Source organism: Humulus lupulus, chromosome 5 (assembly GCF_963169125.1).
Source record: "Humulus lupulus chromosome 5, drHumLupu1.1, whole genome shotgun sequence".
NCBI classification, from domain to species: Eukaryota; Viridiplantae; Streptophyta; class Magnoliopsida; order Rosales; family Cannabaceae; genus Humulus; species Humulus lupulus.
The window spans coordinates 126,198,393-126,215,391 of record NC_084797.1 but is presented as its reverse complement, the minus strand read 5'-3'; the positions used below and the strand labels follow the sequence as shown (position 1 = coordinate 126,215,391).

At 37.8% G+C, this 16,999-nt stretch overlaps 1 protein-coding gene across 1 annotated transcript; it reads left to right on the top strand.

Moving 5' to 3' along the window:
* Positions 1–14,505: 14,505 nt before the first annotated feature.
* Positions 14,506–16,124, top strand: LOC133779453 (uncharacterized). The gene is made up of 4 exons (XM_062219414.1): positions 14,506–14,553; positions 15,032–15,126; positions 15,211–15,328; positions 15,792–16,124. The coding sequence occupies exons 1-4, from the start codon at positions 14,506–14,508 to the stop codon at positions 16,122–16,124; spliced, it is 594 nt and encodes a 197-aa protein (XP_062075398.1).
* The last annotated feature ends 875 nt before the right edge of the window (positions 16,125–16,999 follow it).

Genomic DNA, 16,999 nt, shown 5'->3' with positions numbered 1-16,999 from the left:
TGGTTATAGACAGTTCTATAAATTCAAGAGTGCAATTCTAAGTATTTAGTGGAGTCACGAGGAATTAATAAGTTAGTGAATTTTTTTTTAAATTTATGAGAACTTATTGGAGCTTGATTGCATAGGCACATGGTCCCAACTGTACCTTGGATAAAATCATCTGGATAGTCTCAATTAATTGATTTAATTATCAATTAGAATTATCAAAGTTGATCAGGTCAATTTTTGATAGTTCACAGAGTTATACAATTTAGAGAAGAAAACATATTTTAGGGCAGATTTGTGCCTAAATTAATAAATAATTTAAATCAATGTTCAAATTATAAATAATTAATTTGATAAAGGATTTAAATAATTATTTAATTAATTAATCAATAGAAAGTTTTGTACCCTAAAATTAGCACGAGTTCAATAACTTAGTTCGGGTACAATGGCAAATAAATATGTGGAAAATAGTGGAAAAATAGCCAAGTAGAATATCTGGTTATTAATGATGTGAGCAGCTCAAGATTCAATCCAATTCGTACACAATGTACAGGTTATTATTTGACCAACACTTAGGATAACAATCGAGTTCGAGACGTATAATGGTCAAATCAAACTTTGGGCACTTTGAACTTACTACGAGCTCTGGTTTAGGTAGTCATTAAACACGAGCTCGGGTGAGGCATTCGGCTCGTGAGAACATAGACAAAACACATACTGAATGTAACGACCCAACTATCTATGAGACTCAGGTCATTAAACCTACTAGACCTAACTACAACTTTAGAGAAAACATACATAAGAAAATTCATAACTTTATTGAAACTTTAAAGAAATAATATTTGTAATACATAAATGATCTCATTGTTTTAAAATAAAACATAACTTTAAATAAAATTGTTTACAAAGCTAAATGCGAAAAAATACATAAAACGTAATTTAAAGATACTAAAACAAAAAAATGTTGTCCTCGAATCGACACGCAGCCCATCCACTCCATTCACCTCCATACACACACCAAGCTTCCAAGAATCCTTCTGCCTTTGCATCTATTTTCCTGCATCACACTAAAAGAAAAGTAGTGAGCCTAACACCCAGCAAGGAAAAACTACTAACAACATAAACATACACATAAAATCATATCATAACATATGCTATAAACATATCATAACATATACTATAAACATATCATAACATATTCCATATAAGACTATACTAATAATGGCCATTATGACATGTGATAAACCATCTACATCCCCTGTCTAATATTTGAGGTAGGTTAGATCACATGTAGTGTATGATAACCCATCTACGTCCCCTGTCTAATATTTGAGGTAGGGTAAATCATAACATAACATATTAAAACATAAACTTACCGAAAAGACACCTTAAGTTCAAAGAACTTTAAAACCTAACCACAAAACCATAACAAAAGTTAGAACCTAAATGAAAACTAAAAAGACTTAAGGAATCAAACAGAATTGAACTTAAGAATAAGGGTACCTTTGTTGACCTTATAGATTGGCCTAACTCCAATACCAAAATACTCTAATCCTTACTTCCCAAGTGTTTGGTAAAGCTTAAGAATGATAAAGCTTTTTCTTTCCGAACCCAAGTGTATCACTCTTCTGTTCTCACTAGCACCTTGGAGTCTGATGATAGCTGAAGAGTAAGTGAAAGGGCTGGTAACTAGGTCCTATTTATAGAGGTAAGGAGTGAAACTAGCCCCATTTTGATTTGAATAAAAATAATGAATTTAATTGAGGATAATTGATTTTTCGTCAATCAGAGGCTAAAGACTCGATCAAAACTAACAGAGGTAGGTCTAAGGAGTCAAAGTTGGTTTTTTTTTTTTTTTAAATATTAAATATGGGCGATATATCACCCCTATGTGGCGATATATCGGCTGGACCCTAATCCCGAGCCTCTGTTTGTACAATCGTGCAATGTCAACGTGTTTTTCGTATTCAGCGTCAGGCGATATATCGACTCTAGTGCTGCGATATATCGGCATACATGATTATTTAAAACACCTAATTGCACTTTTTCAGCATAATTAATATTGGCTAACTACTTTGACTGAGTCAAATTACGACCCTAACGGATTCTGGTGAAGACTAAGTTTTATATTCCCTTATTTTATCATTAAAATAATAATTCCTTAATAATCATGCATGTGACAAGTGTCATAATCCTATTGGCTCTATGACAAGGTTTGATTAATACTGCTAGTTATAAATATGATATTTATTATAACCTAAGGTTTTGATAGAGCCAATAAGAATACGACACTTGTCATGAGCATGGTTATTCCTAAGGTTTAGATAGAGCCAATAGGATTATGAAACTTGTCATATGCATGATTATTAAGGAATTATTATTTTAATGATAAAATAAGGGAATATAAAACTTAGTCTTCACCAGAATCCATTAGGGTCGTAATTTGACTCAGTCAAAGTAGTTATCTAACCTTAATTATGCTGAAAAAGTTCAATTATGTGTTTAAAATAATCATGTATGCCGATATATCGCAGCACTAGAGCCGATATATCGCCTGACACTGAATACGGAAAACACGTTGACGTTGCACGATCGTACGAATGGAGGCTCGGGATTAGGGTCCAGCCGATATATCACCACATAGGGGTGATATATCGCCCATATTTAATTATTTTTTTTATTTTTGTTTTAATTTTTAAAAACCACCTTTGACTCCTTAGACCTACCTCTGCTAGTTTTGACCAAGTCTTCAGCCTCTGATTGATGAAAAATCAATTATCTTCAATTATATTCATTATTTTTATTCAAATCAAAAGGGGGCTAGTTTCACTCCTTACCTCTATAAATAGGACCTAGTTACCAGCCCTTTCACTTACTCTTCAGCTGTGATCAGACTCCAAGGTGCTAGTGAGAACATAAAAGTGATACACTTGGGTTCGGAAAGAAAAAGCTTTATCATTCTTAAACTTTATCAAACACTTGGGAAGTAACGATTAGAGTATTTCGGTATTGGATTTAGGCCAATCTATAAGGTCAACAAAGGTACCCTTATTCTTAAGTTCAATTCTGTTTGATTCCTTAAGTCTCTTTAGTTTTCATTCAGCTTCTAACGTTTGTTATGGTTTGTGGTTAGGTTTTTAAGTTCTTTGAACTTAAGGTGTCTTTTCGGTAAGTTTTCTCTTGGTGGTTTAGTTCTATTCTTTTCATCTCTTTCCTTTAGAAATACTCACTATTCTATTGCTGGTTTTAGGAGTATTCCAAGTCCTGCATTTTTCTCATATCCCGGTTCTTTTGGTAAGGAAAATAGGCTAGATCTTGTATGTATGTATGATATGTTATGCTTTTATGTTATGTTATGTATAATATGTTATGATAAGTTTATGTTTTAATATGTTATGTTATGATTTACCCTACCTCAAATATTAGATAGGGGACGTAGATGGGTTATCATACACTACATGTGATCTAACCTACCTCAAATATTAGACAGGGGATGTAGATGGTTTATCACATGTCATAATGGCCATAGAATAGTCTTATATGGAATATGTTATGATATGTTTATAGTATATGTTATGATATGTTTATAGCATATGTTATGATATGATTTTATGTGTATGTTTATGTTGTTAGTAGTTTTTCCTTGCTAGGCATTAGGCTCGCTCCTTTTCTTTTAGTGTGATGCAGGAAAATAGATGCAAAGGTGGAAGGATTCTTGGAAGCTTGGTGTGTGTATAGAGGTGAATGGAGTGGATGGGCTGTGTGTCGATTTGAGGACAACGCTTTTTTGTTTTAGTCTCTTTAAATTACGTTTTTATGTATTTTTCCGCATTAAGCTTTGTAAACAATTTTATTTAAAGTTATGTTTTATTTTAAAACAATGAGCTCATTTATGTATTACAAATATTATTTCCTTAAAGTTTCAATAAAGTTATGAATTTTCTTATGTATGTTTTCTCTAAAGTTGTAGTTAGGTCTAGTAGGTTTAATGACCTAAGTCTCATAGATAGTTGGGTCATTACACTGAAGGATCGCAGGAGATTCGGGGATTCTTTATACACTCATTAATGACCAAGCTGTATCATATATCTATCATTTATTATCTGAGATAGCATAATTATATTTATTCTGTTATATGAATCATATCCCAATGTAAATGGAAATAATTTGTATTAATTATAAACCTTATTTATTCATGTGGTTTATTTATGCAACTACCCAAATTTGCCCATGGAATTCCCCTATAAATACTAGGAATGTTGGACACGAAGAGGAGGCCATTATTTTGTATTACCAAAACTGTGCAGAAATAAAGAGAGAAAAGTAATAATATTGACTCGTGGACTAGGTTGATTTTAACCACTAAACCACGTAAAAGTTCTGTGCTTTTGAGTGCGTGTTTACTATTTAATTACTGTTTATAATCTAGCACTAATCAACCTTTTTAATTTCTTAATACACTGTTGGCGAAAAACTGTGTCATTAGTTTGGTGCTTTCATTGAGAGGAAATTAGTGCTTCGTAAGTTCAATTCGACTTTCATCATGGTGTTCACTTAATCAATGCATGATAATGAGACGAAACATCCTAGTGAACAAGAGGCCCATCATACCACTATTCCCGACGAAAGGGGTCTGAATGTTCAGCAACATCCGGGAAAACAAACGGCGGGTTAGGACGATACTAGGAATTCAGCGTCACTACCACCAAATCCTAATCCAGGATACCTGACTACCGTCGAGATGGAAAATGCCCAGTTAAGGAGCCATCTCGCTAGGGAAAATAGGCGGATTGAGGAGGTCTTGGCTCGGTTACCCCCTCTTGCAACCGATGTTAATGTCGGAAAGAGGCAAAGTGGGTCTCATAAGTCCCACAGGAATAACCGGTCTAAACTGAGTCGATCTGTCAGAACTTCCACTCTGAGTTCTATGCCTTCAAGGGGAAACCACCAGAATGCTCAGCCATCTAATCATCACAGGGGTCATCAGCATGTTAGTCGGTCAGTCAGGACTGCGACCCCGAGTTCTGTGCCTTCTTCATAGATTCCCAAAAATGCCCATAACAACTCGCGGGGAGGGGCTAGGACAAGCTCACGAAGGCAAAATGCTCTGGTGAATCCCTCTGTGCCACGGTCAGAGCCCCAGGCAGAGATAACTAGGGACATTGGAATAGAACCAAGGCAGGCCAATTTAATCCATCCTGATGGAACGAGGATAGCCTCGCCAATAAGGCATCCTCCGTCACCTCTTAGACATCCAACTCCACCTCCCCCTCATCAGGATGTTCCAGTTCATGGGAACAACAAGAGAAATCCTCCCCCGTCCATAAATACTTACGTCCCACGAACACGTGCTGAGAATCCAGGTCCTCGATCTCAACCGCGAGCTATAAGTTTTGCAAATGGAAGTTATTGGACAGAGAGTCAGCATGGAGGCAGGTCTGAGAGCGACCTAAGAAATCATTTGAGTTCAGTACAAAGTCCTCAATATGATCCACAGTCTGACCTTCATGATCATTTGCACTCACAAAGAAGGAATCTGACTCAGGATGAGGATGTTAACTATACTCAGCATGGGGGAGGTCTGTATGCAACAATGGGAATGTCCCACATAACCAAGCTCGAACTTGGAGGGACAATAACCCGTCAAACGTGTATAAAAGGATGGGAGTTTTTTAACAGCCCCTCGCTAACCTAGGGATCAAACCCTTGAAATACTGGCCCTAATGGAAGAGCAAATGAAAAGGCTATTATCTAGGAAGGAAAAGGGCGATTGTGACTCAGATGAGGAGCTAAAACCTTTTGTTCCAAACATTGCAGCGAGAACATATCCTATTGGCTTTAGTATGCCGATGGAGACGGATATTCATCAGATCACCTCGGAATGTTTAACACAATGATGATGGCCCACAATTTTGGGATCGATCTAAGGTGTATCTTGTTCCCTGCAACTCTGGTTGGACTTGCTAGGCAGTGGTTTAAACAATACAAGAGGCATTCGATAAGCTCGTGGAAGAAATTTTCCTCCGAGTTTAAAAGAGCATTCCGAGCTTCACAGGCAGCTCATGTTGAAGCCGATTCATTGGCCAATGTAAAGAAACAACCTGGCGAGACATTGAAAGCATACCTGAGCAAATTTTCCAATGTTGTTGCACGAGCTAGGGACGCGGATGACAGCTCCAAGCTCATGGCAATGAGATCGGGAATCCTTATGGGGGCGATCTGTGGAAAGAAATCCAAAGAAAATGAGTTAAAATTGTAGATGAATTTCTGGCACGAGCTCCAGAATGGATAAATCTGGTGGAGGCACGAGCTTCTGTCGTGAGAACCAGCCAGACCCCTGTTCAACCCGTTGGAGCGATAACGGATGTTGCAGCTATGACTTAAGTCATTACCCAGAATAACAAGGAGGGAATAATAAAAGGAAGGGGAATGGTGAGGGCGACCAGAGTGGGACGAAGAAGAACAAGTCTGTGGAGAAGTTTAAGCCCATTTACACCACTTATACCAACCTAACAGACACCAGAGAACGTATCTTTCTGGCTAATTCTAATTGCCTCCCATGGAAGAAGCTGAAACCTTTAAGAAACCAAAGGTCGAAGAGAGATTCTTAAAAAAAATTCGATTCCACAATTACATCAGTCATAACATTAATGATTGCTGGCAGCTGAAGGATGAAATTTAGACTCTCATTCGAGCTGGACCATTGGCCCAGTACACTCGAAATTGGGTACTTCCCAATCAGCCTGCCAAGCAGAATTCCTAGTCAGTCCCAAAAGCTCCGATAGGCCAACCTGGAGCTCAGGCAAATCAGGTCGATCCTCCTCCAATAGTAGAAGGAGATATAACCACTATTGTCGGAGGACCTCATTTGGCAGGCACGAGCAGCGGGGCCCAAAAGAGGTACATCAAATGAGTTGAAGGCTCATAATGGAGTGGAGTTCATCCCGAAGCAGCGTTTATCGAAATAACAACGATTGGAAAAACAACCAATCATTTTCACAGAAGATGATGCTAGCCACGTTTAATTCACACACAATAATCCGCTAGTGGTAACCGTGCATCTTGCCAACCGAAGGGTACAAAGAGTACTGATGGATAACGAAAGCTCCGTATTTGAAGGCGACCTCAATGACATTGTACGGGTTTTTGGGTGAAGGAACAACGGCCATAGGGGCAATCAGACTAGCGGTGACAACGGGAGAAGATTCACGAACTGTCTCCAAAATACTCGAGTATGTGGTAATCGATTATGTTGCCGCATACAATGCGATTTTGGGTTGACCCACACTGATGGCATTCGAAGTCGTAACTTCAATCCGACCCTTGGCAATGAAATTCCCCTCAGCTTCGGGGATGTGCACAGTCAGAGGAGATCAACTCGTTGCCAGAGAATGCTATATCATTTCTATGAACGGAAAGTCACAACCCGGGCAGTAGGCGATGGTCATAAGTGAGGGAGGTGAGGAGTCCCAGGAAATAGGAATCACTCGTGGGACAGAAGAACCTCAAGAAGAAGATGGTGAGGTCACCTAACGTGACAACATCGATCCGTGGATAGGCGAAGACAGGTCTGAGCTCAAAGCCATAGAAGAGCTCGAGGAAGTAAACATCGACCCAAAAGAAGCTTCAAGGGTTGTAAGAAGTGGAAAAAATCTTGACGACAAAAGAAAAAAGGAGCTGGTCGATTTTTTACGGAAGAACCTGGATGTTTTCACCTAGTCGCATAAGGATATGGTGGGAATCAGTCCAAGTATAAGAATGCATACCTTAAACTTGGACAATAGCGTGCCTACAAAATCCCAAAATGGAGGCTTTTAGGGATAGTACGAGCTGAAGCATTAGAGGAAGAAGTAGCTCAGCTACTAAAATGTGGGTTTATCAACGAAGAAAAATACCCAATCTGGGTTGCTAATCCCGTGTTGGTCCCGAAGCCAAACTGAGAATGGAGAACCTGTATTGACTTCTCTGACCTAAACAAGGCTTGTCCTAAGGACTGTTTCCCACTGCCAAGGATTGACCATTTGGTAGATGCCACAGTAGGTTACGAGCTCATGTCTTTCATGGACTCATATTCTGGATATAACCAGATCACGACGAACCCTGTAGACAAAGAGCATACCAGTGTCATGACTGAACATAATGTATATTGTTACAAAGTTATGCCATTCAGATTGAAAAATTTCGGGGCTACATACCAATGCTTGGTCAACAAAATGTTCGCTAACCAGATCGGGAGAAACATGGAGGTGTATGTCGGTGACATGCTCGTCAAGTCAAAGACTGACAATAACCATGTATCCGATCTGGAAGAATGCTTTGAAATATTGAGAAAGTATGACATGAAGTTGAATCCCCAGAAATGCACTTTTGGGGTAGCATCTGGAAAATTTCTGGGGTTCATAGTCAACACAAGGGGGATAGAGACAAATCTTGAAAAAATCAGATCGTTGTTAGACATGCCTTCACCCAGGTCGCGTAAAGAAGTTCAAAGCCTAACTGAAAGGGTGGCAACTTTAAATTGCTTCATTTCAAAATCCACTAACAAGTGTCTGCCATTCTACAACTTGCTCAGAGGAAACAAGAAACTTGAGTGGACCGAAGAATGCGAACATGCATTCCACAATCTGAAACCGCTTCTAGTTGAACTCCATGTACTATCCAAACCGACATCTGGAGAGCCTCTATTTCTTTACCTGGACGTGACAGAAGATGCAGTTAGTGCCATGTTAGTTCGAGAAGAAAACCGTACGCAGAAACCAGTATATTATGTAAGCAAGAGGCTTCTCAGAACTAAATCACGGTACCCATTGATAGAGAAGCTGGCATTCTGTATAATTTTAACTTCCACAAAACTCCGACCATATTTCTAGTCCCATTCTATTAACGTCTTAACTGACCAACCATTAAGGCATGTATTGCGAAAACCTAAAACATTGGGACGTCTCTTAAAATGGGCCATCGAACTAAGCCAGTTTGAGATATTATACATGCCACGAATTGCAATCAAAAGTCAAGCCCTTGCTGATTTTATGGCTAAGTGAATTTTTTTTCAAGATGAGCTCATGAGGGAGCCAGTACAATAATTATGGAAAATATTCGTTGATGGATCGTCAAATGAGACCAAATCGGGAGCTAGGATAATCTTAATCTTGCCTGAAGGACATTGGTTTCATACAGCTCTTAGATTCAAAATTGAAGCATCCAATGCTATAGTGATTTATATTAGAGTATGAGGCCTTATTGGCAGGGCTGAGGGTGGCAAAGGAGCTGAAGGAAAAAGCCATTCAATGCTATAGTGATTCCCAACTTGTGGTAAATCAGATATTTGGAGAGTATCAAGCTCGAGGCATCAAGATGGTGGCCTACCTAGCTAAGGCAAAGGGGAAATATTCTGAATTCGAGTTTAGCTCTGTTGAACAGATACCCCGCGAGCAGAACTCTAACGTTGATGCTCTGGCATGACTTGCTACCACCAAAGAGGTTGAAACATTGAATGTAGTACAAGTGGAGTTTTTGAAAAGCCCAAGTGTAGCGAGAGAAATGGTGGAGGTCGAAATGATTGACATAAGACCGACCTGGAGGACTCCTATAATGGAATATCTCATGACTAGAAAGTTATCTGATGAAAGGAAAGATGCAAGAAAACTGCTTTATCAAGCTCCACAATATGTAATAGTTGATGGAATCCTATATCGGCGAGGTAATTCGCTTTCCCTCCTATGGTGTGTTTTGCTCGAGGAAGCCAAAACCATTTTACAAGAAATACACGAAGGTTTTTTGTGGAGATCACACTGGGGGGGCAAAACCTAGCATGCTCCAGTCGAGCTAACAATGATTTCATCCCCTTGGCCATTTGCAACATTGGGAATTGACCTGATAGGTTCCCTACCTATGGGAAAAGGAGGGGTTCGACATGCAGTAATGGCGATCGATTACTTCACAAAGTGGTTAGAGGCCGAACCTCTGACAACCATCACCTCAAAGAGAGTCTTGGATTTCATAGTGAAGAATATCGTATGTCAATTTTGACTCCCTAAAAAGATTGTATCAGACAATAGAATGCATTTCGATAGTGACCTCTTCACAGACTTTTGTGAAAGATACGGCATAATGAAGAGTTTCTCGTCGGTAGCATACCCACATGTCAATGGGCAGGTCGAGGCTGTAAATAAGACCCTCAAGGTAAGTCTGAAGAAAAGGTTGGATGAAGCCAAAGGATTATGGCCTGAGCAGCTCCCACAAGGACTTTGGGCCTACCGAACTTCGCATAGAACCTCCACGGGACATACTCCATTTTCCCTAACCTTTGGAAGCGAGGCCATGCTTCCAATTGAGGCAATGGTGGATACTCACTAGAAAAGGACATTTGATCAAGATTAGAATAACGAGTTACTTAGTGCATCCCTCGATCTAATCGAAGAAAAACGAGAGGAATCGCAATTATAACTCACCCATTATCAACAAAAGATCACTTGCTATTTCAATTCAAAATTCAGAGGACGCAGACTCAGATTAGGCGATCTGGTTCTCTGAAGGGTCTTTTTGGTGAATAAAGATCCCAAGGATGGTGTGTTAGGCCCGAACTAGGAAGGACCGTATCAGATCGTAGAGGTCTTATGCGAAGGAACTTTTAAGCTAGCCTGACTAAATGGGGAAATAGTCCCTTGGACCTGAAATGCTCTCCATCTGAAAAAGTATTATCAATAGTATTACCATTAATGTAAGGCATATTTATAAAAGCCATTTCAATTAAATAACATATGGATTATTAAATAACCACTTCTTTGTTTTATTATTATGAGCTCGTGTTCTCACATTCTAAAAGCAACCAGGAATGTTTATACGCTCTGGTTACTTGGGGGGCACATAACCGAGGAGAGTTTTGAGAAAATTAAGCTTACTCGGATAAAGATTAAAAACTTAGAAGCTTGGAAAAATTGATTATTCACCATCTTTGTAAAGCTCAAGTTTTCAATCAACCTAGCTCGAACTTAGTTTAAAAAATCATTAAAAACCCTAGATATAATCAGGTCCGAGGCAGGATTCTTAACCGGTATAATGTTATTAAGTTTATTAAAAACTCTGGATATAACCGGGTCCGAGGCCGGATTCTTAACCGCTATAATGCTATTAAGTTTATTAAAAACCCTGGATATAACCAAGTCTGAGGCCTGATTCTTAACAAGTATGACACAAATAAGCAAGCAAAATCTTGGATACAACTAAGATATCAATAAAATCTACCTCGATCTAAAAGTCAAATCCCTAAGATTTTTGTAACGACCCAAATTTACTAATAAGGCTTAAGGGCCTTGATTACTGTACCGGGAGGGCATAACGGGATTATATGTGATTTAATGATTAAAAGCATGTTATATAATTATTTGAATATTTGTGATGCATGACTATGTGTACTAGTATGCATGTAGGCCCTGATTAGGTTAGAAGGGCATAATCGTAATTTTGGCTCTTGAGGGCATAACTGTATATATTCGTGATAAATTGTCAGGACCACAATATTATGTGGATATATTTGTGATCTGTGACTCAGAGCGATCCTAGTGAGTGGTTCAGCGAAAAAGTCACGGTGGGGATTTATACCCGGCTCGCGGCGAGCCTGGGAGTAATTCTAGGAATTTAGAGAATTTATTGGAGTTTATTTTGATATTGATGAATATAGCAGGCGATTAGTTAGGCGTCAGGAAGTAAGCGGTAGATATTATAGACATTCGGGGAATTAGCGGGAATTGGGTGTAATGACTAAAATGCCCTTAAGATGTTTAAAAGTTTAGTTATACAGGGGATGGAAAATTGGTCATTTGGCTTATAAGGGATAAGTATTATTAAGTTTTATGCCATAGTGGAAAGTGTAGAAAGAGTTGGAAGTCTGAAGAAAGAAAAGAAGAGAAGAAGAAAAAGAAAGAAGGAAAAGTGGGAGACTTTATTTTCTCTCTCAGTTTAAGCTTATCTTCATCAATTCTTGAGGTCTCTTGGAGCTAAAACTCAGGGGAAGTCTGGGCAGGAGCTTGAGGTTAGGGTCCTTGGTTTGGCTTGAGGAGTTTGCAAGGGTAGTCCATCCATTTGAGGTAAGGTCTAAGGTTGTTCTTCAGTTTCTGGTTCTTAGTATTGATATGGATTTTGAGCTGAGCTTTGATGGGTAATTCTAGGGAGTTGAGGCTGAAGCTTTGAGGAGGTGAAGGCTAAGCTAGTGTGGAGGTTAACCTAAGTTGAGCTCATCCATCAAAGGTAAGAAACTCTGGTTTAAGTTTTGTGAATTCTATGGTTTTGTTGAGATTTTGAGCTCTAGGATCAACCATGGTGAATTTTGTGTTTTGGGGTGCATGTGATTGAATTTATTGTGGTTGGGACTTATGGGATGAGTTAAGGATGTTGGGAGGCTTGTTTTGAAGTTTGGTTGAGTTTTGGAAAGATTTGGCTCGGGAAATTTGAAGGGGAAAATCTGTGCTGGGCTGTGCTATGACTAGCGCTACAGCGCTAGGCCCTAAAGTTTCAGAGCCTTTTGGCTCTATTTGTAGTGCTGTAGCGCTCTCCCTAGGGCATTGTAGCGCTACCCTGTTTCCAGATAGGGGTTTTTGGGTTATTTTCAAGGGTTTTTGCCCGGGGGTTCAGGGTTTGATTCCACCACCCTGTTTGGTGGAATTAGGGCTTCCCGAGGGCTCGGGATTGGTCCCGAGGCTAGGTTTTGGATTTGAGGTTTGGTGATGATTCTGATCTATGGCTGTGACTGGGTGTACGCTAGGGCTCAGACAGGATCGTGCTTGAGGATCAAATTAAACGAAGCTAGCGAATCTAAGGTAAGAAAACTGCACCCGGTTATGTGTTTGCGATGTGACTAAGAGCTCCCAATATCTGTATGTTGTCATAGATGGTATTATGCCATGGGACATGTGATAAATGGCCTAAGGGTGCCGTAAATAATACATGCGCATAGGGCGCGGCTCGGCCACTAGTAGCTGAGGACAACTTAATATTCATTGAGCTCGGTTTAAGCGGGCCGGAGTTAGTGGGATAAATAGAGGGTGCGGCCTAAGGGCACTAACCCTAGTTATCATATGTGAATTGATTGTTGATATGAAATGATATACTTGGTATGCTGAATACTTGATTAACATGAATGCTTAGACTGTTGAGTACATGCTTATGCGGTATGAGTTATCTGATTGTCTGTTGAATGATTATGCTCTGTTATTGTGTTTTCTTGTTGGTCCTTGGCTCACGGGTGCCACGTGGTGCAGGTAAAGGCAAAGGCAAGTTGGACCAACCCTGAGATGGAGAGTTGTGGGGCTGAATGTACATAGTCAGCTGATCGTCCGCCACGGCCGAGGAGTGGAACAGGACGAGAAAAGCCTATTTGTCTGTTTTTCCCTAGAGTGGCTAGCAACTGTATTTAAATCTTAAATCTTTTGTAAACGGTCTTAAACTTATTACTTTTGGGATCCCATCTAAAAAGAAATGTTTATTTATAAGAGATGAAGCTTTTGAGACCAAAATCTTTTAACCCTAGTTCAACTATAGTTTCAGTAACACGTTTCTAACTAAATGACTTGATTAGCAAGTCTTGCACCTTTATAAACACACAGTGTAACAGTCTTGGCTATCCAGGGCGTTATCCAATTTATGGCTGATATTTGATTTTTGATCTTGTGCAGCTGAGATTTGCCATTTTTTTTAGTTTGCGTTTGGTGATGGGGTTGATTTTGAGGTAGCCATTCTACTTGTTTTTTTTTCTTTTGTCTTTCTCATCTATTTATCATCTTCTCAGATGCTAGGTTCATTCTTCTCTCTATAATCATTATCCACTTGTATATGATAATGCATTTATATATATATCTTGAATAAAATGTATAAATAGACCTTAAATTTGTAGTCAGAGGCATATTATTATCGAATACAATCTGATTTTTCCACAAATTCTTTTCTCTCTGCGTTTCATTTCCTTTCGTCTTCTCTGTGAGTTCATCACTTTCTTCTTTCTCGGATTTTTTATATGAGATTTTATTCTTTTTTCTATGCATTTTTATTTATTTTCTAGGTCCCTCTTTTGTATCTATTCCCCCCCCCCCCCCTTTATTGTGCATATATTTGTTTCGTTTCTTTTAAAAAGAAATAAGAAAAATAAGATAAAATTAGTTTCTTTGTAGTAATGAATAAAAATATTAGAAATTTCACAAAATTGAGAGATCACCTATATAATTTTCTTGCTGGAAGCTATTTGAATGACATCTTTTGTGATTCTAGATGCTGTTTACATTTAACTAATGATGTTTTTGTGATATTTCCAAATTAAGGTACCATGGAGTAAGCTTGGTCAGGACCAAGTTGTAATTCATCTGGATCGTATTTTTTTGTTAGTTGAACTTGCAACGCAAGTTGAAGGATCCAGTGAAGATGCCATTCAAGAAGCTAAGAAAAGCTGAGTGTGGGTAAGACAATAATGGTGTGCCTACCGATATACCTTTGAATGATCCTCTGAATAATTGTTATGTTTGGAAATAGGAAATGGAAATGAGACTGGTAGAGAAGGCTCAACAATTAAAGTCTGAAGTGGTAAGATTACACAATTCTTTTATCAGTGTAACTTAAATTATAATAGAGTGAATCTTTGACTAGATGGTTCATGGCAACTATTTGTGCTGACTGCTGATACAGACAATGGCGTGCCTTAGCATCCATACATCTGATATATTTACTTGACTTGACTCTTTACAAAGCAAAGGGTGACTAACATAATTGATAGGTAATCATTTTTTTATGTATAAGGAAATATTATGTGATGCCTATATTCTTATGTGTCTGTACGTGTATATGAACTTTATATTTGGTTCTTAAGCATCTTATGTGCTATTTTTTAATCTTTGATAACAAATATTGTATCAAGTTTTGGTTGTAGTATTCAAATGTTGTGATGTTATTCTTTTCTAGGATTTACCTTTTGATCTTTTTGAACCATACATATTTTTATACATATATTTGGTTGTCAATTATGATTATAACTATATTAATATGTATATATTTTTATTTGAAGAATCAATCATGGTTGGGTTCCCTTATCAACACTATAGTTGGAAATTTGAAACTCTCAATTTCAAATATTCATATCAGATACGAGGACGGTGAAAGGTGTGTAATAGCAAGTTAAATTTTTATATTTTGGAATCTTAACATTCTTATTTTCTGTCTGAATTTTAATTTCCTATTCTCTAGCAATCCTGGTCACCCATTTGCAGCAGGTGTAACCTTGGAGAAACTCTTAGCTGTGACAGTTGATGACAATGGGAATGAGACTTTTATTACTGGTGGTTCACTAGACCGTATACAAAAGGTTCCTAATTTTGTTCCTTATAGAATGTGGATTGATATGAATGCAATCAAGTTTAAGTTTTATTCTCTTTAAGAAGGTCTCATATATATAATTTGAAATGCACAGTTACGAGTTAGTGAGGAAACACACACTTGCAACTTTTTGACAAAACTACTAAATAAAAGTCTTCAATTGTAATTTTCATTTTCTTGTTATAAAAGATCTTTGTTTCTTTTTTAAGGGGAAGAAAATTTGATTGAATGCTTGGCCGAGATGTGTATTCATTTATCATATTTTAAATTTAAAGTATGTTGCATTCCTGCATATATTTGAAGTTTCACCCGCAATACATGGTACACCAAAGTTCTGACATGATAACAAGTAGCAATTTGTTACATAGCCAGCAAATTATAATATGATTATCACTAATTTAATCCTTATTACAGTCTTGTTTATAATAGGATTTTTTTTTTAATTTTTACAGTCTGTTGAACTTGACCGACTTGCACTTTATCTGGATTCTGATATAACCCCATGGCATATTGACAAGCCATGGGAGGATTTGCTTCCTCCTGAGTGGGTCCAGGTAGAACCAATATTTAGTTTATTCTTGCAGTTACATATGTTGAGGGCATGTTCAAACTATGAAACTTTGATCATTTATTTGCTTCAGGTTTTTAGATATGGCACTAAAGAAGGCAAACCTGCTGATAGAATTGTCAAACAGTACACTTATATTCTGGAACCAATTACACGAAATGCAAAGTATACAAAGCTAAGGGCAAATGAATTGGCTAAGAGTGATCAACCTTTGTAGAATGCAACAATAAATTTGGATGATGTCATTCTCTGTTTATCAAAGGTTTAATTTCATAATTCAACTGTGATTGGATACTTGGAGGCATGTTTTGATTAGCCTTGAAAATTTTTAGTATCTTGGTGTTGCGGGATGGATACAAGGATATGTTAAAGCTAGCTGATAACTTTTCTTCCTTTAATCAACGCTTAAAATATGCGCATTTTCGTCCACATGTTTCCATGAAATCTGATCCTCGCTCTTGGTGGAAGTATGCTTATAGAGCTGTATCTGACCAAGTGAAGAAGGGGAGGTAACTTCTTTAGTATTTCCAATATTTTGGTTGGATTTAGTTCTCCCATTCAATAGTTGCTTCATTTCATGATGGTTATTTTCTTACAAAATAAAGATTTTAGATATAATTTTCTGAGGGTTATCACTATATAAACTTGTGAGTAAAATATGGCAAATTTTTTACTTGTTATGTTTTTATTTCTGTTTAAACTATTCTGCTTTGTAAGTGTTGATTTGAAATAGATTTAATAAATAAATGATAACATACTGCATCTCTTATTTGTTTAGACATTTATTGAGTAATTTTTTATTCCTTCCATATTTTTCTTAGAAATTTATCTTCATTGCAGTGGAAAATTGCCATGGGAACAAGTTTTGAGGTATGCAAGATTGCGCAAAAAATATATCTCTCTTTATGCTTCCCTGCTTAAATCTGAGCCCAGTCGAGTAACTGTTGATGACAATAAAGACCTTGAGGATTTAGATCGTGAACTAGATATTGAGGTCATACTGCAATGGAGGTATTTCTTTTGATTTATGAAATTAATCTTGTTAATTTGTGAGTTGTGACCAGGTAGGTCATGTTTTATTACTTTCTTTTT

Excerpts from the sequence above, each read along its gene's own strand:
- LOC133779453 (XM_062219414.1), top strand. The coding sequence starts at position 14,506 with ATGGAAATGAGACTGGTAGAGAAGGCTCAACAATTAAAGTCTGAAGTG. Across the intron at positions 14,554-15,031 it reads AACAATTAAAGTCTGAAGTG|AATCAATCATGGTTGGGTTC; the intron begins GTAAGATTACAC and ends TTTTATTTGAAG. Across the intron at positions 15,329-15,791 it reads CACTAGACCGTATACAAAAG|TCTGTTGAACTTGACCGACT; the intron begins GTTCCTAATTTT and ends TAATTTTTACAG.